Source organism: Takifugu flavidus, chromosome 17, assembly GCF_003711565.1.
Source record: "Takifugu flavidus isolate HTHZ2018 chromosome 17, ASM371156v2, whole genome shotgun sequence".
Classification (NCBI taxonomy): domain Eukaryota; kingdom Metazoa; phylum Chordata; class Actinopteri; order Tetraodontiformes; family Tetraodontidae; genus Takifugu; species Takifugu flavidus.
This window is the reverse complement of record NC_079536.1, coordinates 8522945-8547222: the sequence shown is the minus strand read 5'-3', so window position 1 is coordinate 8547222 and position 24278 is coordinate 8522945. Positions and strand designations below refer to the sequence as shown.

The 24278-nt window shown below is 44.8% G+C and overlaps 2 protein-coding genes across 3 annotated transcripts; one reads left to right on the top strand and one right to left on the bottom strand.

Annotated features, from left to right (window-relative positions):
• Window positions 1-2345: 2345 nt before the first annotated feature.
• On the bottom strand, window positions 2346-8243 carry arxa (aristaless related homeobox a). 2 transcript variants are annotated; one of them, XM_057013487.1, is made up of 5 exons: window positions 7812-8243; window positions 7014-7575; window positions 5750-5795; window positions 4082-4413; window positions 2346-3644 (listed from the first exon to the last, which is right to left on the bottom strand). In XM_057013487.1, exons 1-5 carry the CDS (start codon window positions 7999-8001, stop codon window positions 3383-3385), a joined length of 1392 nt encoding a protein of 463 aa, XP_056869467.1. In that variant the 5' UTR covers window positions 8002-8243; the 3' UTR covers window positions 2346-3382. The 2 variants fall into 2 exon arrangements, with proteins under 2 accessions (XP_056869467.1, XP_056869468.1); XM_057013488.1 differs by having other exon boundaries at window positions 3368-3644; window positions 4086-4413.
• Window positions 8244-17507: 9264 nt separating this feature from the next.
• Window positions 17508-24230, top strand: hgd (homogentisate 1,2-dioxygenase). Its single transcript, XM_057013318.1, has 14 exons — window positions 17508-17693; window positions 18560-18631; window positions 18772-18860; window positions 18956-19061; window positions 19738-19797; window positions 19879-19970; window positions 20120-20154; window positions 20283-20362; window positions 20570-20669; window positions 21340-21464; window positions 23124-23228; window positions 23318-23444; window positions 23785-23966; window positions 24045-24230. Exons 1-14 carry the CDS (start codon window positions 17679-17681, stop codon window positions 24186-24188), a joined length of 1332 nt encoding a protein of 443 aa, XP_056869298.1. The 5' UTR covers window positions 17508-17678; the 3' UTR covers window positions 24189-24230.
• Window positions 24231-24278: the final 48 nt, after the last annotated feature.

Genomic DNA, 24278 nt, shown 5'->3' with positions numbered 1-24278 from the left:
AGTGCTTGACCGTTTTAGTCTTTAAAAGAAAACCTTTTGTATTTATACAGCTTCCATCCTGTAGTGTAAATTTCCATAAAGACAGCGTGCCTCACAAATCACTTCCAACTCCTTACTTGTGGAGGAAACCTTAAGTGGGCTGAGGCTTAAACCTTGATTCAGTGCACAGTGTGTCTGGGTGCATTTAAACCCTCATAACTTTACATTTCCAATCAGATCAGAGCCCACGACTACTTCTCCCACAGTTGCTTGTGCCTGTTTTTTCCCAAACTTGGATTTAATCAAATCAGAGTTGCACAACCTTGTCGTTCCCACTGCCGTTGCTGCGGGGTTTTAAGTACGAGGGCCTCGTTTTGTCCTCGCAGTTTGGCGCAAAACCCAGTCAAATTGAGTCCTCGCATTAATTCGACCCTGCTAAGCTAATAAGGTCGAACACGTCTCTTTGTATTGTCGTGTTAAGCTTTATTGCTTGTCGTTTTGACCAGCGCTGGACAAGGTAGGCTTTGATGAGGGAATTAGTCGCCCATTCTGCCCGCGTTATTCATAGCGCGCTGGCGCATACAAGCAGCGGAGAGGGTGTCAAAAGGAGAGCCGGCCCAATTGCAAAGTGTCTCCCTTGTTGGTGCTGAAAAGCCGGTTATGAGACGATAAACCGCTTAATACACTGCGCTAATTGGATGAGAGCAAGAGAGACGGCGAATTAAGGGGCGATCCGGGAGAGGAGCGCAGTGCCGTGGCCTTGCTATTCAGGCCTTTCATCGCGCTTGGTTCTCCGCCTGCGGGGAAGAAGAGGTGGAAAGGCTGGTGGTGATGGAGTTGGGGGGGGGGGGGGGGTGCTGTTCATCAAAGCGCCTTTTAGAGCGGGGTCTCCCCTGAGCGAGGACGCTTCCAGTCTGCGTCCGCGGAGTGATTGGGCCTATTCTCTCCGGCCAGGGACGCGGTGGGAGAAACAAGGGCCGTGAAGAATCCAAAATCACGGGCCAAAATCAAGAACGTTGATGGATGGTGATGATGAAAATGGGCACGATACGGCAGCAGGGGGCGGGGGGCTGGATTTAACCTGTTAGAATGCATGAGAGCCAAAGGCCCGTGGATTTGACCCAGCAAAGCAATTCACGATTCTCATCTTATTTTCGCGCGACATCGCCGCATGATTGAGTCTTTTACATCAACATTCATTACCATGATCATTCATGCAACAAGTGGGTCTAATCCCGAGTGCAGGTCTGTCTTGAACGAACACACAGCCAACAAGTGTGACTTATAAATCCGCTGCCGATCCGCCCTGCGCGACACCATTTCAATTTTCTCGCCTTTCTGCGCAGGAAAGAAAGTTTAAGCCGCGCTCCCAGCAGGTCATCCGCCTCCCGGCATTCCCTGGATATTAGGGACAAATTGGTTTGCCATTCATTAGTTATATGTACAATAAGATTAACAACTTCGTGGACTATCTCATCTAAAACCCTATATGGAAAAACACACACGGTTCACTGGATTCGAGCAAAGGAAATGGAATTTTAAAAACACGGAGTCTGTAGTGGAAAATTGTTATTTCTCCTATTTTCATTCCTATAATGCGCCTGGGTGAATTTTCTCCGAGAATGCAAGGATACATCCGTCCAAATTATCCCCAAATTTCTCATTTACACTTATTTGGTACACGAGATTAACACATGTAAACCCGACAGGCCCGCAACAACGTGGATGGTTTTGGGGGTGATTAAAAAAAAAAAAGGGGGGGGGGGGGGCTACATTAATCCGCAGAGTAATTTCACGCAAAATGGTTGGAGACCATAGATGGGTCAAACGGATGAGAATCACCATTGATTGCTGTAATAGTCCTGCATTAGAGAGATCCAGACAAGGGAGGGGGGTTAAATCTCCCTCTATGTGTGCGCATGTGTAGGCGTAAGCCGTTTGATGAAGCGGTTTGTTACTTCATTAATGACAAAGGGGACTCGCTTGCATCGACACGGCATTACAGATGTTAAGACCAATTTAGCGCTTTAAAGGGGTTTTAAAGGAAGTTTTGTGACCCCCCCCCCCCAAAAAAAAAGAAAAAAGAAAAAAAGTGGGTGATCTAATTGAAAAGCCCTCGCTTTTGTCGCCCGCTTCACATGTTCGGGGATTACGCTCATGAATATATGGTCAGTATTTTGTCAACTCCGTTCGTTGGGGAGGGCACAGACGCGCCGCTGCACGCTGGATTTACGCGTCATTCAGGTGGAGCGGCGCGCCTCCAGAAATGGGTAATATCCCACCAAGCAGGCGGCGTGAACACCCAGAAGTGCGTGGCATGTTCCGTCACCGTTCAAACAACTTTAACACAAGAATCTCAAACACCATTTTTCCATAACACGATTTATTAATAGTTCTATAATAATCTATTTCGCATTATTTGTGTTTCCCGAATTAGACCTATAAGTCAGTCCTAAAGAAATTTGAAAAGATACTCCATGTATTAAAATTAACATTATTGAACCAGGAAACTTACAATCAATTAGAAAAGAAAAACTTCACTCATGTCGTCATCGACTTAAATATTTGTATCTATGAGCCTAATAATGGAAAAACACAGGTGAAATTCTACACATTCATTAAAACACTACACAGAGTGCAAGATATCAAAACAAGCTCGGTGAAACCTGTTTTGAAAATTGTCTTTTGTTGTATTTTTTTCTTCTTCTTCATCTTCTTCTCAGCTTTAAACAATATTTACAGGTTTCTTTCACACAATCAGCTCATGAGAGACAGATCTCACATCTCCATTTTTGCTTGTGTCCTGGAGGCAGACTTGGGAAAATAAAGGGGTGGTTGATGATGGTGGTGCTGGGTGGACCTTTAAGTAATAAATGTAAATAGTAAATAAGTAAATAAATGTGAATAGAATTTTTAAAAATACTTTGACGTGGTGGAGGACAGTCAAGCAGCAAAAGAGGAAGCAGACCTGTAGTGGAGGCAAGGGTGATGTGTTTTCCTTTGGTTCTGCTGTGTGTGTGTGTGTGTGTGTGTGTGAGAGAGAGAGAGAGAGAGAGAGTGTGTGTGTGTGTGTCCCAAAAACTCCTTGAATAATAGTCTCAGGTTTTATGATAATGCAATGACATGGTGCTTGGAAAATATGAATAAATATTCAAAACTTTCACAGTTTATTTATCTGTGTTCAGCGATGTAATGTTGGCTACAGTGTGTTTTTGGTGGAAAATGCATAACCACACGCACACACATTTTCGCATCCAGTGCTCTTTTGAATTTGGTCGTGCTATTTTGTTGGAGAATTCGGGACGCTAGCCTTCAGAGGTATGAATAGATTTTTCTTTCCAGGCTTTTTCTTTCTTTATTGGACTAGGGGTGGGGATGGGGGGGGGGGGGGGTGGATGAGTGTTCAGCACACCTCCTTCCCTGCAGCTCCGGCCGGCAGGATGTTAAGCTGGGTGAGCTGGGCTGAGTGTTCTTTAGCCTTGAGGCGCAGTGCGGCAATGCTGGAGGCCCTGCGGTCTGCCGAGGAAGAGGAGGATGGGGATGAGTTGGATGGGTCCGGCAGGACAGGACCTGCGTGGGAGGGGTTCTCCACTGCTGGGGCGGGCTGACGGAGGAGAGCTGCAGCTGTGGAAGCACTGGTCAGGGGACCCATACTGGAGAAAAGCCTGAGAAGGTACAGAAATGATCCCATTAGCTTGGATTAGCATCAATATTCATTAAAAAAAAGTTGAATAAGGATGTTAAATATCATCTGAAATGTGATACCCTAATGAAAATTGCAGTCTTTGAGTGGGTCCCTAATGTCTTTAACCAGAATGGTTTTAATTTGCTGCATGAATCTGTCTAATATTGTGGGTAAAAATAATGTAGAAGCTAATGGTAGCATGTGGAATGTCACCTCCTCACAGCGTGCTGATTTATTAAGGCATTTGGCAGCTTGTATTCATAACACTGTTAAAGCTTAACACATTAACATATTTAGATTCTCAGACATGGTGGACACAACACATGGTCACATGGCCTCCTCCAGTCTTGCAGCAGTTTGTTCTGAACTTGTTGTGCAAAAGGAGTGAAAAATAAAAGAGATCAATTTAAAATGTACCTGCCAAAATGTGGTCCAATGAAGGCAGGGTGGCGGAACATGGCAGCTGTGCCCAGGAAGGTGCCCAGGCCCAGAGGAGAAGCCAGGGGTGGAGCAGAACCGTTGTGGTGTGGTGGCGCCAGGCCCGGGAAGGCAGCGGCGGCTGCTGCAGCAGCTGTCCAGGCAGACTCCAGGGCAGGATGGGGATGATGAGGGAAGGGTCCCCCCTCTAGGTAGTGGCTGAGGGGGTGGCCTGCTGCCAGGGGGCCTGGAAATGGCAGTCCTGATGGGTGGGCCTGCACCCCAGCCTTTTCACGCTTCCTCCACTTTGCCCTTCGATTTTGGAACCATACCTGGGCAAAACAGACGTCTTTTAATGTTCCTTAAATAAAAAGCTCTGGGCGTAAATAAAAAGCTCTGGGCGTAAATAAGCCGCATTTGCTCCATCATATCTTGTATTCCGAACATTTTAGCCTCCCTCTCAGCTTTAGCATTCTCTGTCAGTGTGCTCAATTAGTTGTCTGCTTCAGGTGCCAACAGGCGAAAAGTCAGCAGTAATTACATGCAAGGTAAACCCTGCTGTTCACCGTCCCCTAAATCTACTTTCTGTCTAATTAAACCTCCGTGTCCCTGTAGATTTCAGAGTGAAGGGTGGGATAATTAAGAGCAGTGTTAACAAAAGATCCAGAAAATTACCGTTGAACCGGCTCCAATAACAATTAATGCGCTTTAAATTAAATTCTTAAGAGAATGTAGAACAAGTGAGCTGCCGTCGAGAGACTATTTAACTTTCCCACGCATCCACTGGTGCCCAGTTTGCTCTGCAGAAGCACGGGGCTTTGACAATGAGCAAAATGTCAACAGGAGCAAAGTGATTGAACGGGCGAGCTTTTGAGCGACAGGGCCTGCGCACACACATTATTCTCAGAGTGCTGTTTAGCATGACACAGCCCCTCGGGAATTTATGAGTTTTTATCACCTCCTGATGGCGCCCGTTAAGTGATTTGTTCACCTACAGCCCCCTAAAGAGACATCTGTTGTTTTACCGTCGGCCATAACTTCCCGGAGCTCCGCCGTGTTTGAACTGTCTCTCTGGTTATTTCGACATGCGGGCCACGCTTTCAGGGCGAGGGCAGAGAGAGAGGGAGCGGGGGTGTGGTTGTGTGTGTGGGGGGGAGCAAACACCTTTAATGGCCTCTCTCATTCGCTCCCAAGTGCAATGCATCGGATCAATGCAGGTCTATTGCAATCACATAATGGGAAATCAAATAGCATTACCCCCCCCCCCCCCCCCCAAAAAAAAAAAAAAAAAATCCACCAACTCCCTCCTGATGGGAATCCAAACAGCATCACGTCGCAGGAATATGGACAATGTTTGCTCCTGCACTAAGTGCGCCGTTTATGAATCTCCAGTTTCGCCTTAATTGCCGCTAAAACGTCTACACGTTCTCGCGTAATAACGTCCAATAACAGGAAAGACCCTCCAGGCGCAGGTCCTGGAGCCATTTAACACGTTTCTTCTGTAATAAATTACCGCCTCAAATTGGCCCCTAATCGCTGATCCTCGATCAGTGACGCATATCACCGGTTATAATCCGGCTCCATGCGCGGGGAGCATTTTATGGAGGACATAAAACCGCTTCCTTCTCCATTACACAGATAAGACGGACAGAAAGTCGAGCCACTTACTTGCACACGGGCCTCCGTCAGATCCAGACGCATTGCGAGCTCCTCTCTAAAAGAAAAATATAATAAAAAAGTTCGAGAGAGCAGGAAAAGGGTGTCGAAGATAAAGGAAAAGACTCAAGATTTGCAGGCCGCCGTTTGGAAGCAAAGTTCTGTTTTGTCCGCTCCTGTTTTTCACTGTCAACAATAAAGGACGAAAGTAGGTTCGATCCCAACCAGCAGCAGCAGCAGCACTCGCACTCCACACTGGCACGCAGAAAGACGCCGCAGCCATATTCTATTTTGTCTGTCACAGATGGATAGAAATAGTCCTGGTGATTGTTAGATTTCCCCAGCACAGGCCGGGCTGTCACTGTAACAACATAATGGCTGCAATAATGACATCCAAACCAGCCTGCCACGAAGCAATTGACGCGCTCCTTTCAGCCGCGAGATGCGCTCGCAGCGCAAATTAGACTTACAAATCGCTTTAAAAGTAAATTGATTCAAAATAGGAATAGTCTCTTCTTTTTGAAAATACATGTAAAAAAATATATACGTCTTGTAGCTTATTTGAATGGTAAAATGTGGGTGGAATGTGGCAATTATTTCTACAGGTGTATATTTTAAAAGCTATTTTTAAAGTTTAATTTTTTTTAAACACCCCCCCCACCACCACCACGTCTTTAAGTTAGAGTCCAGTTTAGGGTTTTTTTCCCCACGCCCAGCGGGTAACCTGAGCGGCACCGCGAATATTGGCACCACAAGCGCTCTCGCTGTCGTGCCCCGTCCCCCTTTGTTGTGCCCATTTACGCGGGCCACGGAGGCTTTGGGTGTTAGGGAGCTTTACGAAGTGTCATCCATCCGCACCGGGTCCACTTAGAGACGAGCGGAATTTACCAGAGCTGCTTCTGGGAAATTTTATGGAGTCGCGAAAAATAAATACAAACAATGATCGCCTTAATTCAAGGAATTATTTGAGTAGTTCGTGTTATTTTACGCCTAACTGGTCTATATAATATAGAAATATGATAAATATAATACGGAAATGTTAGGAATTGATTTTAACTGAAAACGTTTGAAGAGTGGATTAATTCGTATTTCTTGATTCCGTTCATATATTCAAATATTTTTGCGAATAATAATAACAACAACAACAACAACAACAATAATAATAATAATAATAATAATAATAATAATAATAATAATAATAATAATAACAACAGACTTTTGGGAGCCTTTGAGAATTCAGCTTTTCACAATTTCAGAGTAAATTTTTAATGGTTACCTGGTGAAGACGTCGGGGTAGTGTGTCTTCTGGAAAGCCCTCTCCAGTTCCTCCAGCTGGTAACTGGTGAACGTAGTCCTGTATCTTCTCTGCTTCCGTTTCAGCATCCCTTCCTCCGTGTCGCTACCCGCCGACAGACAGACGCTGTCCTCCCCGTCCCTTACGTCCCCATCCCCGGCGTTCAAGCTCTCCCTCTCCTCGTCCTTTGGGGACAGCGCGGCCGCGTCTCCGCAGCTCTCCTCCTTGTTTCCGGCCTCCTCCTCGAACTTTAACGGACCGAGGTCTACCAGTCCGAGGCTGCTGTCCTCCGAGCCCTCGCCGGGGCTCTGCTCGCCCTCTCCGCGGCCGAGGGAGGCGTTCTCCCGGTAGGACTTGCTGCGGCTGATGCTCACCTGTGGCGCCTGGCTGATTTTGAGGCTCTCGCTGGCCTGTTCCATGAGCAGTCGCTCCCTGTCCAGAGTCTCTTTGTGATCGTGAAGGTATTTCCCACCTGGCCCGTAGAGCCGGCGGAGTTTTGGTGGCAGGTGCATGTCAGAGGTGAGACAAAAGTCCTTTGTTGGCTCTGAAACGGGATTCGAGATTGCAATTAAATGACAGCTCCTTGTGATGTTCCCTTGTGCATCTTAATTTTGCTGTAATGCGTTTAGGATCTAAAAACAGCTGTAGCTCTCTATAAGACGCAAAACGCGAGTTTAAAAATCAACATTCACAATGCTTTAAAAACTAGCGAATTTCGCCGAGCTTTGACTTCCGTTTCCAACAACAAGGACAACTTCGGTCAGGGCCAATGAAACTTACTTTCAGCCGTCTTCTCCAGCTCCCCTCTACCGGGCAGTCCCGTTAAACTTTGCGTCCCTATCAGCCTAACCTTACAGGGGCTCCGACGACCCAGAATGCTGTCTATGCAGTAAGAGGAGAGCAGGGTCGGGGACTTGCTGCTTTTCCTCTCGCTGCGGTCGCAGATATCGTCCTCGAACTGACCGCTCATGTCGACGTTTGGCTTCTTCTGCTTCTGGGTCTCGCCTGTCAGTCTCCCACTCTCTCCCAACTGTCTCCCCCTCGCGCTCCCCCTCTTCCGTCTCCCCCTCTAAGGCCGGTGTGTCTGTTTCAACGCTCTCTCTTTTTTCCTCTCTCTCTGCCTCTCTCTGTCTCTCTCTCTCTGGTTGACCGCCTCGCGCTGCGCTTCAGATCTCGCGCTGCGCTTTCTCCGCTCTGCGCGCACGCGTGTAGGCTGTTATCGCGCCTGATTGGCTCTCACGCGTGAAGCCACAGCGGAGCCGCTTTATATATTTTGCGATTAAAGTTAATTTGCGGGGGCGAAAGGCAACAAAATCTGGCCTGGACTCTCTTTCTCTGCTGGAGCGAACTGGACTGAGAAGCTGTACGAGCGGACTTCAAATAAAAATATACATTAAAATCACTTTCTGTACAATCAACAACCTAAACAGCTATTACAGTAATGTCCTCACATTTTTTGCCAGACATTTTTTTTCAGAGTATTCAAATCGGCCGTTAATTTCTAGTTTTTGCATTATTATGAAAAAACTTCATTTTAGCTTAGCTGATTTTTTTCCTTTTTGTCACATGAACCAAAAAAAGTGAGTTAATTGTGCACTAGTTATCTGTTCGTAATACTAACAACAACAACAACAATAATAATAATAATACATTAGCAACATGTAGCAAATGTAGCAACAAAACTAAATCTGGCACAGGATTTTTTTCAGCCTCTATCTATCTATCTATCTATCTATCTATCTATCTATCTATCTATCTATCTATCTATCTATCTATCTATCTATCTATCTATCTATCTATCTATCTATCTATCTATCTATCTATCTATCTATCTATCTATCTATCTATCTATCTATCATCTTCTCATTGCTGCTCTCTGTTCATTGACATTGTTGCGGCGGTGATGAAACAGGGAGCCGAAAGGGAGTCGGCCGTAGAGAGGGGAAGAGATAGAGAGATGGATCGAGAATGTAATTTTAAATGAAAGTCTATTTAACCCGCTGTGAATGGCATGACCCTTCTCCTCGCCTCAGAGCCCATCACTGCTAAAAGGATCATTTTCAGAATTCAATTCTTTCTTTCTTTCTTTCTTTCTTTCTTTCTTTCTTTCTTTCTTTCTTTCTTTCTTTCTTTCTTTCTTTCTTTCTTTCTTTCTTTCTAACCAAATATAACATTTATCATGTTGAGGCCATGTGTAACTGATCTTGGACACCAACGCGGGTGATCGCTATGCAGCTGGGATTTGTTTTCCAACCGCACTTTCTCATCGCGTTAACAATATAGAGATTTATTTACAGAAATAAAAAGCCAGTAAACCTCTGCAGTGTAACACAATCTAACGCAGTAAATAATCAGATATTCACACCTGCAGGTTAAACCCACGCACAACTTTTTATGCGTGTCACAAAGTTTCCAGCTTGTTTATTTGCACAAATCAATGTAATGCGTGTAATAACAATTTAAAATGTTATGCCGTTTCCTTCGCCGCCGCAAACAGACGTGAGTAATGCAGACGGGTATTTAGAGACGCTCTGTAATTTGGGGGCCACAATTTGATTCATTTATCCGCACACTGTTATTAACCCTGCGGAAAAAGAGATGTCAGCCGGCATTTCAGCCAGCAGGACATCCGCGCTTTGTTTAAATGCACTAATTACGCGCACATATTAGGGTGGCACAGAATAGCCGGTGCCTAATTTTCCTACATTTTCAATTTTGTCTATTTGAAGCGCAGGTGACGATATGTCGACGACAGAGACCGATGTTCAGCGCCACCTCCGCGGCCCCCGCTGCATTTGCGTCCCGTAACTTTGCGGTGGGAAACGCTGTTTTGCATGTTTTCTGTACGTTTGGCGTCAACCTAAAAGCCCTTAGCGTCAAGCATGTAAATGTAAGGCTTTTTCCTTTTGAGAAAACGCTCCCTGTTCACGCCACTCCATGTGAAGGCCGGAGACGGTGCGCTGCAGGCCGCGCAGCAGATACTTTGTAGATTATTCATCGGGCGCCATCTTCTGTACTAAATAGCGAACTACAGTCATCGAAACTCACCATTTCTTCAACCGCTCAAACGCAGATTCTAAATGCAAAAATCTTTCATGAAAGATTCTCTGTTGCATTTCATGTTCTTTGATCATTTCATGTGATATTTAAACTTTGTCCGTATGCAACACGTGTAAACGCTGCTCGCCAGTGGCCTTGGAGATGGTGACTCATTAACAGCCCTATATCCTTTTACGCGAGCATAATTGGACACTTGCACCGCCTGAGAGGCCGAGGAGGAAAGGAGAGAGGGAAGAGAGGAGAGAATGGGAGAGAGAGGGGCGGAAAGAGAGAGAGTGAGAGAGAGCGTGCGAGGGGTGGGAGGCTTTTAAAGGCGCGCGTAAGCAAAGTTAATTAGCGGTTATTAACAGCCCGCATAATGAGAGCGAGAGGGAGTCAATTTAATGACTTTGTTAGCGCGGGTTCAGAGCGACAGGCGATGATCGAAACAACAAAGGCGAGCGCGCACGCAGCCATCATCCGTAATTTCCAGCGGTAATGCGGTCTGATCACAAACAAAGGGTTCTAATTTCGCTCAACTGACTCGATAATTTGTCCTTATGTAAGGAAAATAATTAATGACTTAATGCTTCAACAGAGGTTGCTTTCTTCGGGGGACGGGCGGGGGTGATGCGGATGCCTCGCTCATTGGAAAAGGAGAAAGAAATCAATTTCCAGAGCTGTAATTATTTACATCAGGGATTTAAAAGGTGGACATGTGGCTTCCTTTCCGACTGTTTTTTTGTGCACAAGCGTCTCCGCGGGGCAGAAAACTGTTCTGTAGGGTTTGTGGCGGAGATAAAGCACGATATGCACAGATGAATGTTGACAGTTGAAATTACTCTAAGCTCCACATTCGAACATATGTGGTTAGAATATCTTGGGGAAGGGGTGGGGAAGGGGGGGGGGGGGGTATCTGCTCCCGACCAGGTAACTGTGGCGACTGCGTTGCGATATATTATCCCATGGCGTGTGCGTCCTTACGCACGATCTCACCGTGCCACGGTCGTTTTGAGCCGGAGAGGTACAGAGGAGAGATGTGCGCACCATTATCGACTTGAGCCGCATGCGGGCCTCTCTTGGATTCATGACAGGTGAAGAGGTCACCCGAACACGGGCGGCAATTTCACGGCCCCGATTGTCTTCACTGATTACTGCTTTGATCACAGGACTCTCATAAACCTACTACAGAGTCCAGGAACTACTGAGCTGAAGAGATCATCATCGTCATCACCACCACCACCACCATCATCATCATTGTCAGAGTTGACCACACAAACCTGGGGTGCCGCCTGTTTTCACAGCCTCGTTGCCCTTTTATTGATTGCGTGCCTTCATTTTAATTCGATTGCGCGGGTGTCAAAAAATCCGCAAGAATGATCCCAGTAATGAGATAATCAAAGTAATATATGCAAATCAGTTATGTCGCCAGCTTATCAAAGCCGGAGAGCCCCCCCTTGAGTCTGAAGAAGTCCATTTATTCAGTTAGCAGCAATACCATGCGCAAATGGCGTGATGCAAATCACTGTTGATTAGACTAAATTAAGAAGCTCGTTTCTCTCTGACCTTGTCTGAGTTTTATGTAAATTCTTTTTTTTTTTTACTTTTTAGTTTGTCTCTTTTTTATTTTTTCTAACCTCAGGGGCCTTTTAATTTGGAACAATACGGAACAATGCTCACCTCTTCGGAGGCTTCTCTCTTTTCTGTCCATCACAAAGTGTTTCTTGACCCCAGCGCAGCTCCCACAGGGACAGAAAGTGTGCTACTAGAACTTGCTTGCTGTTGGGGGAGTGTGACTTGAAGATAGACTAGGTGCACCTCTGAGTGTGTGTATGCCTGTGTGTGTTTACACCATTATGTGTGCTCATGTGTGTATCATAACATATTGTCTTAGGGGACAGAGTCAGTGCAGTTGAGACTTCCTCTCTGTGGGGCGTGTGGGGCCTGGAGATGGAAAAGGAATAAATCCAATATAGATTGCAGGGCTTCACTGTCTCCCGCTGGGGACCTTCAGACTTGCAGGCCAGGATCGAAGTGATTTTCTCCCCCTAAATTGGCCTGAGAGGCCACAAGAGCGGCCAAGCTACACCTCCAGTGCTGGGACTGCCTGTGACCTAATGAAGGTGTTCACAGATTGATGCATGTGTGTGTGTGTGTGTGTGTGTGTGTGTGTGTGTGTGTGTGCACTCACGTGTGCCAGATTGCTGGATCGAGACAGCATCAGCTGCACACTGGCACCGGTCCGATACGCATTTGGACAAGAAAACCACGGCGACACAAACACACCCTTGTGCAAAGACCATTCACTTCAAGTTGGCCTCTTCAAATCTCAGACCACCCTTCGCCAGGCTAAACTGCAGATATTAGAGGAGGTATCCTCTCTACCTGTCCACACTCTAAAGAGGGGAGGTGTGGGCAGTATATCTGACACCACACAAAAGACACACTCTTTCCTTTTGGTTACTTTTCAAGGAAAACACAGCTAGCGCTAATGTACCATTATGATTCTCCAAACCTTCAGCTACTAAGGAGCTAAGGTTCCCCTGTCTGAATACATTACTGAGCATTTTAAACACTATCAAATCAAATCAAATCAGTCTTTATTTATATCATGTCTTATACAATCAAAATTGTTTCAAGGCACTTTCCAGAATCCCAGGGCCTAACCCCAGACAAGCAACAGTGGCAAGGAAAAACTCCCCTTTAACAGGAAGAAACCTTGAGCAGGACCAGGCTCATGTAGGGGGACCCTCCTGCTGATGGCCGGCTGGGTAGAGAGAGGAGAGGAGAGGAGAGGAGAGGAGAGGAGAGGAGAGGAGAGGAGAGGAGAGGAGAGGAGAGGAGAGGAGAGGAGAGGCACAGAGCACAGAGCACAGAAACACACACAAAAATACACTATACAACGGGTCAGCGGGGCCGGAGGTCATCATGCAGCTCTAAAGGCGGCGATACCTGTAAATGAATGGGGGGGGGAAAGAGAAGCAGAAAAACTACACAGGAATCAGCATAACTAGTCTGCTTGATGAGGAGGAGGAAAGGAGAGGAGAGGAAACCATGACCCAGTGGGGGGTGACAGAGGCCTGTCAGGTGATCATGTTTCCGGACCCCGGCAGCCTTGACCTATAACGGCATAGCTAAGATGTGACCTAATGATTAGACGACCCCCTAAGTATGATAAACTATATGCACTCTGTGTATAATGACATACATGTGGTATACACAGGAGATCAGTGTGTGTTATTGTTAGCATCATCATTAGCCTCACAATGGCTTTTTCTGCACCTGGGTCATCGCATGTTGCATTTCTGTTGTTTGGTTATCCTACGTCATTCAATTCAGCATTATTTATACAATGTCTGTTACAGTTAAAATTGTCTCTAAGGGCTTTGCAGAAAGCAACAAGCAACAGTGGCAGGAAAGACACCCTTTTAACAGGAAGAAACTTGGACAGGTTCATATGGGAGGACCCTCCTGTAAATGGCTGCGTGGGAGGGCAGGACAGATATGTTATCCTATGCTATTTTGGTAAGGCTACTGCAAAGCAATGATATTAAATATATGCTAAGTTTGTTTTGAATCGAGATTTAACTTACTTTAATAACATAGACAGCGTTAAGATTAACCAATTGCGGACTTATTGTGGTTTATTGCACTCCTCATCTAACCATCCTGTCAAAAAACAATATGAGATATATAAACTATAATACAATGTAAACTGTACATAGTGATAAGGTATATAGGCCTCTATTGCTTTGATGCTAACATGTATCCTCAGGAGATCCCTTATTGAACCCTTCTCTGACAGGAAGTGTCTCCACACGAGTTGGACTTCTAAGAGGATGAGACTCATGCTGCTCCACTGATGCCAATTGGTCCTTTCATCTTGTTGTCTTCAGCCTTCTACTGCATTGCATCTTCTTTGCTTTTCTGAAACGGCATCAGCGCGACGTATTCCTTCTATTTCCCTGCTTTGTTTTGTTTAATAGCTCATCTCTAGCTGTGTAGAAAACATCTCTGCTGTTCATATGCGCCATAATTCAGGATCTACACTCCAAAAGATGCGCTAACTAGCCTTTCATTCAGAGTCTTGCAGTACACAAGCAGAAGACACAAACAGATAGGCGACATAATCCTTTTGACATCAATAATTGGTAAATCCTTTGATTAACTTGTAAGAATTGTCCTTAGAGTTCTTAAGTAATTGTGTTTGTGTGTGTGTGTCCTTTTCATTGCGTGCGCCCCCTCCTTTTAAAGCACATCTTTATAACCAAGCAATTCCAAAGCAATTTTCTCTGTGGGAGGAGAGTGTAATTTTCTATTCTGTGACACTGTGGTGTGTAAGAAACTGGGAGCTGGCACTAAAAGGCATCTGTAGTGTGTGTCCTGGTGTGGGTGTGAGCTACTTTAATGGCCGACACGGGGTGGGTGGCAGCGGCTGCGAGCGGGTGCGTGTCAGGAAGGCCATCATTTAACGACTCCCAAATAGTGCCCTCCTTGTTAGAGCTATCGTCCTGGAAACGCGAGGCTGTGAACCAGATGAGCTCCGCACGCCGCAACAGTCTTTATCTTCATATTAAACCATTTGCATAACATTAGCGGCAAAATATAGGATTCAGGAGATACTCGGCCTACTCGGAGAGGGAAAGAGAGCATACTATGTCCTTGCAAATCTAATCAGCGTTAAATGGAGCTGTCAAACGTGGCCTTGATGTGAGCCGCATGGGATAGCTCACATCAGGAGACATTTAACATTAAGCTGGGATGGCAAGTAACAGGGCTGTAATTAGAAAGTACAAAAATACAAGCTCGTTCTTGTCGACGACTGATGTAGCCAAGTAGCAACAATGCCCGTTGAGTCCGCTCATGTCCTTCAAAAAACTTGTTTCAGTGCTGTTTTTCCCCCCTTCTTAATATTTTGAGCAACAGTTGCAGCAGCTCTTCAGAACACAAAGAGCTGCCTGATTAGAATAAATTGCATCACTGTAACTTTATCTTCTCTGTGGAATTGCCGACGTTTTGCTGGGACTGAATGGTTTGAATTCTGTGCAATATCAGGAGGGCCAACAAAAGACTCAATTACACGTTTTGAATAAAAATTCAGCGCTTATTTACGCTGTATAAAAATGATGTTTTGTTCCCCTTTGTGTCCAACAGGCATATCTGGCGCCTGCCTTCCCCGTTCATGGCAGAATTGAAGAAACTTTACACCTGTAAAGAAACAAGCACAGGGAGATAAGTGTGAGCTCTAATTAGTTGTTGCTACTTGGATCTGCCTGATTAATTTAATCAAAAGAATACTTGATCTACATTTATGCATATAGATAATCACAGATACAAATATAAAGTGCTGTTCTGACAGAAATTTGAAGGTGTGGATTCTGAGCCATGAAATAACCTATATGGGTGGTACTGTGCTGCAAAATGAGGGCCTTAAATTGAGGTTGTAGCGCAAAATAGATGTAATTTTAGGTCCTAAAACAGCATAGTTAGTTAGACCAGTGAGTGAACATTGATGGCTGAAGACAGCTTTCCCTTTTTTTTGACCATTAAAATAAACATGCTTCCAAAATACCAATACCAAATACCAATATGTATGTATGTATGTATGTATGTATGTATGTATGTATGTATGTATGTATGTATGTATGTATGTATATGTGTGTGTGTGTGTGTGTGTGTGTGTGTGGTGTGTGTGTGTGTGGTGTGTGTGTGTGTGTGTGTGTGTGTGTGCGTGTGTATGCTAATAGTATGGTAACAGTTGCTGATACAGGTGCAGAAAGGGGTGGGGGTTTGTGTACTCTAATAGAATTACAGCATTTTGGTTTAAATTTTAAATATGATTGCAGCATTTTGATATAGGACAAGGCAAGAATGGCTAATAGCAACTTCTGGTGCAATGAGGCAAAATTGATCTAGATTAGCATTAGCATTTGGCTAAGAAATCAAATTCAGAAATAAGATACGAATACATATGGAGTGTATCTTCATACCTGGATGCTATGATGCTTTATGGAGGGTCAGAGTGTTGAGGAAAGGCCTTGGAAAGTTTGAGAGAGAGAGAGCGAGAGAGAGAGATTGCTTGTTTATGCATATGGAGACAGTGCCAGGTAAGTGTACCATTTATCTTCAAACCATTGAGTTCAGCAGGCATCTAATAACAAAGCATTTACAGCCCACTTACTCATGCATAGATATAAGTGTCAGTGGGCAGCGGTCTCCTCTCTCCTGCCTCCAGCTATTTCTTAAAACACACGGGCACCATCCGGATTTGACCCAAATACTCTAGAATTCTATCATCAGGCTCAGGGATGAAATTAAAATGGCTCATTTTCTTTCTCCATGCAAGGAGCAGATCAATTTCCTCAGACTGGGACTTGATATTTTCCTGTCATTGGGCTTTCTCATCTTCGGCGCAGCACCCTGGCTGGCTCTCAGCGGGGGGTACGGGCTTCGGCTACATGCCTCGGCGGAGAACAGTTACTTCTGCCGCGGCGAGTTTATTTGTGCCTCACTACGTGAATTGCCGTCATTTAGTTTTCCCCGACACCTACCAAAAAGAAACGAAATGACGGGAGGAGAAGCGAGGGAAGGACAGAGGCAGAATTGATTCTTGTTGATACATGCTGCACGGGGGACATTACACCTCATTTGACCATCTATTTCACGAAATGACCTGAATATATTTTGTGTAAAGTAACGTACAGGTCGTTTTTTGTCGCTCAGGCAGACGTTGAATCGCTCACTGCCTGTTCTGTAGTGGATCTGTTGGGCTGGTTTAGGTAGATGCTGGTTAATTATGCATCTGTTAAATCATTTGAAATAAAACAGCATAACAGAATTAAGAGCAACTTGATGATCCTCTGGAGTGCAAAACCTAAAGTGAACCAGAACTGTATATTTATTTTATATTTTGTTCATTTTGTCAAGAGAAAACCCAGTATGAAGAGTGTAAAGATTCATTAAATCCTGACAGAAGTGCTTTTACAGTGTCTAAAATGTGCAATACAATAAAATCCCAGACGTTGATTATAAATCCAGCGCTTTATTGCAGCAGCAGGAATCGTTTCAATAGAACTTTTTGCTGCTGTCACAGTTCAGGGTGAAGCTGAACATATGGACTCACACGTAGTCCCTTGTTGATTTTATAGGGTCACGACCTCGTGTTTATATAAGCAGTTCTGGAAAAATTCGCCACCGTTTGACGATAAATCCACGCTTGTCTGTCCAGTCAGATGTGGGCTTGTACCATATTCTAGTCTTTGCCCTGATTTATAGGAATATTACGACGCTTTGTAGTCCAAGCTCAACGACCTTCAGAGCTTTAATAGAACGGCCGCTCTTGTTTGCGTTGATAATTGTTTGCTCTGCCAATCTGACCCAATCCTGCCCGAGCGTCTGCCTTTGCGTCACAGAGTCTGTCAGGGTTTAATTAAAAACATGTTGAGAAAGACTCCAGCCCCCTTCTCCCCTCGCTCCATAAAGCGCAGGTCCCGGCCCCACGGTGGAGTTTGGTCGAGGAGGATGCGTTGAGAGTTGTACAGGAGCGCTACAAGATCATTTATAACAGGCGAAACACTTTGGATAGTCAGAGCTTCAACAGGCTGCACAATGGCTGGTCTCAAGGTAAAACTCTAATTTTCACGACTCTCTTCATAACTTGTTCACCATCAACAACACTTGAACAGCCTGGGAAGTTATGGTGGCGATTCCATGACTGCATGGATGAAAGCAGGACTGTAGGCGTAGATGATCTACAAGTTGCAACAGAAATAATAAACTGTATAAACCTGGAGCCGTGCTAACCTGTTTGGGAGTGTTGGGCGGTGTTGCTTCCAACCAATCAGAGTGCTGCATTCAGCAGCTGCCCAGATGTGGACAGCGGAAAAAGCATCGGAATAATGATGTTTACACTTAAACCCTCTCTCGGTAACTTTGATTAATCCAATTTATTAAGTCCAACGGAGGTTGGGAAGTCATCTAACCAGGGGTTTGAAATACCATTTTAAATGACATTGGTCCCCAAGCGCAGTGACGCGCACGTCTGGAAACGTTCCCGAGAGGTTGAGCCAGTTTTTGCAGACTGACAGTGATTCAGCAAGTTTTCTGACGTTGCGGCTGGTCTGTTTGATGACGCTGCGATGTGAGAACGGCGCAAAATGCAACCGAGGAAGAGGACGTGAGCGCAATTAGCGTTTTTATTCAGTGGCACAAAAGTAATGGATGACTGGCTGTTGGGGGGATTTGTCACAACCGCAGTTTGTTTTAGATCTTATGCGAATCAATGTGACAACAATTAACGGAAAGACATGGCTGTAATGACAAGCTTTAAAATTTAATTATAACCAGCGTGAACACATTTATCCTGAATTCCTGAATTACAATGAAGCTGCGTGATGTTTATGGGAGCTTTTATTCCCCCCCCCCCCCCCCCCCCCCACCCCCCCCCCCCCCCCCACCCCACCCCCTTGCGCCTGTCTTTCTCGTTGCAGTACATGAGTGGATTTGGGAATGAGTTCTCCTCTGAAGACCCTCGCTGTCCTGGGGCTTTACCAGAGGGGCAGGTAAAACACACCCACACACACCTGCCACAGCTGCTTTAATCTTTATTTCTGCTTGTTTTGGCTGAACTCGTTAAAGTAGATGAATCTTTACATATGATTAATAGCATAAATAATAACTAAACGGGAATCTGTCTATGCAGAACAGTCCTCAGGTCTGTCCCTATGGCCTCTATGCCGAGCAGCTCTCAGGCTCTGCGTTCACCTGCCCACGGCCAGCCAATAAGAGGAGGTGTTTAATTGTTCCTGACATTTAGATCAACTCACTTATCACCAAATGGAGCTGGAACAATAAAATTGCCTTTCCATCGCCCCCTTTGTCTGCAGTTGGTTGTACCGCATTTTGCCTTCTGTCAAGCATAAGCCCTTCATTGCAGCACCCTGTGGTGATCTGACAGAAAACTGGAATGAGGTGGAACCAGACCCGAACCAGGTGTGCAAAGGTTCTATTTACAACACTAGTATACTGTATATGCATTGGTGAAACGCCAGAAGGTTTATATATGGTAGAATGGATGGAAAAGGCAGAATGGTGTATTAAGGCAGGCAAGGCCTCACATTTAGGGCAAATCTCATGTTGTACATTTTAATTTATTTAGAGTCTTTTGACACCATTCCAATTTGTTTGATAAAATTAGCAGCTGGTTAGCAACCTGATGCTAAATTGAACCTCTAATGCTCACCAACCTACTCGTCTTCTGTCTTATAGCCTGTTGACCTTGTCTGAATGCTAAGCTAACTCAGCTGCATTCACATTTACCTAATAAAATAATAGCTGTGAGGCAGAAAAAGTGAGTAGTTAAATAAGACTTCAAATCTTAGATTAGAATTTCCTGATATTGAAGCCCCACCCACTTTAGAGATGTCAACATGCAAAAAGACCCATAGAAATAACTTTTACTGTCGAAACATTATTGTTCTTTGGAACCTTATCATTGACAGATTTTTATTTTATTTTATTTTTTTAAATATAACAAAGGTAAATGTGCAACATTCAGCAATTGCTCATTTTTATTATGGCTACCAGACTGTCTATATTTGGCAACAGCCTACAAAACACTCTTTTAGGCTTGTTGTCAATGAACTGACAATATTTTATCTTCTCTCAGCTGAGATGGCTGCCTTTCTCCATCCCCACACCCACCAAAAAAAAAGTGGACTTTGCCACCGTGAGTGAGCTGACTTAGGTTATAAGGGTTCCGATTCAAATTTTGGGTTCCTTCATCTGAATTTTGGGTCCGTCTTTGCAGGGTCTACACACCATCTGTGGTGCCGGAGATGCCAAATCACGAAATGGCATCGGCGTCCACATCTTCACCTGCAATGCCTCCATGGTTGACATGTGGGTTTGTTTGCAAATGGGCCCCATGTTTCATGATAGAAGCATTTTCACACATTTCACACATTTTTAAGCATATATATATATATACACACACACACACACACACACACACACACACATATATAATGTAATTTTTATGCCTGATACAGGTGCTTCAACAACTCAGATGGAGACTTTCTGATTGGTGAGTGAAAAGGCTGCTGATATTTTCACTGTCATCCATCACCAGGAGGATGATTGCTCAATCCCCAGTCGCTATTCTCTGTTTAGATTTCCTTTTTACCATCTCCCGTTGTGTGTTTGTCTCTGTAGTTCCCCAGCAGGGTGAGATCCTGATCACCACTGAATTTGGGAAAATGCTGGTCGAGCCGAACGAGATCTGTGTCATCCAGGTGAGGGTGATTTCGCTCAGAAAAATACAGTTCTGGATGCTCCAGTTTCTATTATCTGCAAACATATTGTGGTCTCTATAAGATAAACCTCAAAATATACCAAAATAACCAACACAGAAAACAGTACAATTAAAGCACTTTTAATATTCAATATCTAGATTATAAACAGCACTAAAGACCTGTTCGCCTTTTCTTTTTTTTTACCAGCAAGGGATGCGCTTCAGCGTGGATGTGTTTGGAGCAACCAGAGGCTACATCCTTGAGGTGTATGGAGCTCACTTTGAACTACCAGACCTGGGGCCCATAGGTGTGTGAAGCATTTTAGGAGTGCTCTAAAATGGTACTATCAATGTGATTTTGAAAAAACTCAAACATTGTGGTCACTGGACAGCAGCTATCAGATTCATTTCAATGAGCTTTTGTAGGATTCACGCTCCACAGAGGATAAACATTTAATTAACGGAGTCCCTTGACACTTTTGCCTGAACTGAAGTATCTCAACAACTTCTTTGTAGATGAAGATTACTCTCAACTTAATTTTACCTGTGAAATATAAAGTGTCACACCAGTCCTAAGATGACTGTTATCCAGTTGGTTTTTCCGTCCTACCAGATAGACGGCAAACCAGAGGTTAGCAGGTAGAATGCCAACCTCAAAATCAAATCAAATCGTATCAATCTTTATTTGTATAGCGTCTGTTACAATCAAAATTGTTTCAAGGCGCTTTACAGAATCCCAGGGCCTGACCCCCAACAAGCAAGAGTGGCAAGGAAAAACTCCCCCTAACAGGAACAAACCTTGAGCAGGACCAGGCTTATGTAGGGGGACCATCCTGCTGATGGCCGGCTGGGTAGGGGGGAAGGACAAGGGGGAGGACAAGTAGAGGAGAGAAACCTGCTAGGATAAATTAAATAGGAATAAAATAGACTGCCAGGACTGTTAATCCATTTGTTACTGTGACCTTTCTTACTTTAAAGGAGGCAATGGTCTGGCCAACCCAAGAGATTTCCAGTGCCCGGTTGCCTGGTATGAGGATCGCCATGTGGCTGCAGGTTACACCATTATCAACAAGTACCAGGGAAAGCTGTTTGCCTGCCAACAGGTGACTGCTCAGCAGTGCATCAATTTCCGTTTCAGCACAATGACACGTAGCCGTGCGACAAGGGAACAACGCGTACAGTCATATTTGCCCTATTAGCCTTTTTAGCATGTTTGCTTCAGTAAACACCAGTGGACTGGAAAAATGACAAACAGGAAACTGTACAAGTGAGGCATATGATCCATTAGATGCCCCCGCCAATTGGAATGCCATACCCGATGATTTAATATCAAAGTGTTGGTTATTACCCATTGAGCAGGTTTCTGCATCAACTCATTTATGAGTCTTAATTACTCATAATCAGTTAAGGCAGCCAGGAGTAACAGACAGGACCCGTTGAGCTTCAGAGTGAAGGAAAGGAAACACGTTTTAAGTGTTAATTTCAGCAGGTTTCACTCAGAGAATGATGCTGCACCTCAATAATGTCCTGTTGGGTGCATAATTGGATCGACAAATAATGTCTGACAGGAGGGCTGTTTTTTTTTTTTTTGTGGGAGGAGAGGTTTGTCGCAAGTGGGGGATGGGGGTTGTAACCGTGGAAACCAAGTCAAACTGCACTGCTATTATGCATAGAAGGAAGTACACAAGGGTGACTATCCAACGTTGGAGCAAAACAAACATTCCCCCCATTTCATGGGCGCCGCCCGTTGTTTGGTGCTGGGTGTCAGAGGTCTGCACCTGACACGGTGGTTATGATGTCCACCCTGCAGGTCAAGAAGGGTGAGGCCACAGGGGCGAGAAAATAACACGGGAGACATGCGCACCTCATCTCAGGCGAGATGCAGCCTCTCCCCCTTTGGTCCTGCTGTTTTGTTCCCCTGTGGAGCACTAAAATTGCTCAAATTAACTTATTATTTGCTTGACTGGGCCAATATGTTTGTGTTTTGTGTGGATGTGTGTGCAAGTGGTTGCTGTGCTCCATTTTCCCTTTCTTTTTATTTGAATTGAATGCAGCAAAGGATGTCGAAGACATTACCAACACCAAGTAACACTTTATCTATATTTATCTAAAATGTAAAAAGTGGGTTTTTTTTGTGTTTATAGGTGAAATGATGTGTTTGAATTCAATTAATTAATTAAGTGTGCAGGTGTGTGCATGATTTCGTCTTTGTGTAACAGTGCATGTGTGCACTGTGCACGAGAGGTGTGCTTGCAGGGAGCATGCAGGTCACTCAGGAGGCTGCCTGAGTTGTAATGAACGGTATTGATTTTAGAGCTGCCGCTGAATGTCTTTTTCGCGGCGGCATTATCAGAGCAGAGAAAATATATAAAATTGCCGTGGTTTTAACAATCAAGATAAAGAAATATCTCTGCACCCACTGTTACTGCAGCCGCCTCCCAACTCCCCCGCATGGCTGTGCCGCTGTGAGTTCCAAAAAACGCTCAAAGTTTGGGAAAGTTTGATTGTGAAGCCAATTACTTCACAATACCTGTAGCCTCATTTCAGTGGGATTGAAAGAATTGAAAGAAGTATACCCTCCTTTCACAATCAACCTTTATCATTATAACCACTTTTCCCCCTCCCGTCAAGAAGTGCTTTCACTGGCAATGTAAGATTACAAAGACGTTTATTATTCTTTTTTCTCCCTGAAAGCCTCAGTTTAAGACCCTTTGTGCATGTTGCTAGGGCAGAGTCGCCTTATTTGTTTTCATTCTACGTAGGACTTTTCTCCTTTCAATGTGGTGGCTTGGCATGGGAACTACACGCCATACAAGTACAACCTGACCAACTTCATGGTCATCAACTGTGTGGCCTTTGATCATGCGGTGAGAGCTAACATAACATTCCTTTGATCAACTTGTTCAACAAAATGCCCTAAAGTGGCCTTTTATTTCCCCTTCCAACCTCCTGGTAGGATCCATCAATCTTTACAGTGCTGACTGCCAAATCTACACGACCCGGTGTGGCCATTGCTGACTTTGTCATCTTCCCACCTCGGTGGGGTGTGGCCGACCGCACTTTCCGTCCACCGTACTATCACCGTAAGACCGCCTTGCAACACACACGCTGTTTGCTATTAAAGAAAAACATAAGCAGTTAGGCTGGAATTTAATTGCAATGCAAGTAGAAGATTCCATCAATACAATTAACTTCGTAGTATAATAAATGAAAAGAGCCATGCGGAAGCCACCATCTAATCATCCATCCCGCATCAAGACAGTGGGTGACAACATCCACCTGCTGTACGGGTCCTTTCAGCTGAGGCAGCGCCAGGCCACATTTTTCTCTGCTTGTAAAGATCTTGAAGGCCATCTAGTGGAGCTTCTACAACGATCCACCCAGCGTGGCCCGCATTAGAGCTCCCTCTGCTTTTTGCGTTAGGTAACTGCATGAGTGAATTCATGGGCCTCATCAAAGGCCACTACGAAGCTAAAGAGGAGGGCTTCCAGCCAGGCGGGGCCAGCCTCCACAGCATTATGACCCCACATGGTCCGGACGTGGACTGCTTTGAGAAGAACAGCAGAGCTGAGCTCAAACCCGAGAGGGTGGCTGAAGGAACCATGGTAAGACTTGACTGCTGGCTTAATGAGGACTTAAGAGGAAAGCACTCTAACCCTCAGTTTGTCCGTCTCTCCCCCCAGGCTTTCATGTTTGAATCATCATTCAGCATGGCTGTGACCAAGTGGGGCCTGCAAACATGTCAGACCCTTGACAAGAACTACTACCAGTGCTGGGAAGACCTCTGCAGCCACTTTGATCCAAGCTGGAGGCCCAGCAAACAATAAACAAGCAAGGAGTGAAATAAAATCTGAATGCAGTGAAAACAACTAATTGATTTTGTGCATATTTTCCTACATGATTTCATCATCATTGAG

Bases quoted from the DNA above. Each gene is read 5' to 3' on its own strand.
- hgd (XM_057013318.1), top strand. The intron at 18,632-18,771 runs GTAAAACACACC...CTGTCTATGCAG, and splicing joins GGGCTTTACCAGAGGGGCAG to AACAGTCCTCAGGTCTGTCC. The intron at 19,971-20,119 runs GTGGGTTTGTTT...TGCCTGATACAG, and splicing joins AATGCCTCCATGGTTGACAT to GTGCTTCAACAACTCAGATG.
- arxa (XM_057013487.1), bottom strand. From the start codon at position 8,001: ATGAGCGGTCAGTTCGAGGACGATATCTGCGACCGCAGCGAGAGGAAA. The intron at 4,414-5,749 runs GTAAGTGGCTCG...TGTTTTGCCCAG, and splicing joins TGACGGAGGCCCGTGTGCAA to GTATGGTTCCAAAATCGAAG. The intron at 3,645-4,081 runs GTACATTTTAAA...GTACCTTCTCAG, and splicing joins ATTGGACCACATTTTGGCAG to GCTTTTCTCCAGTATGGGTC.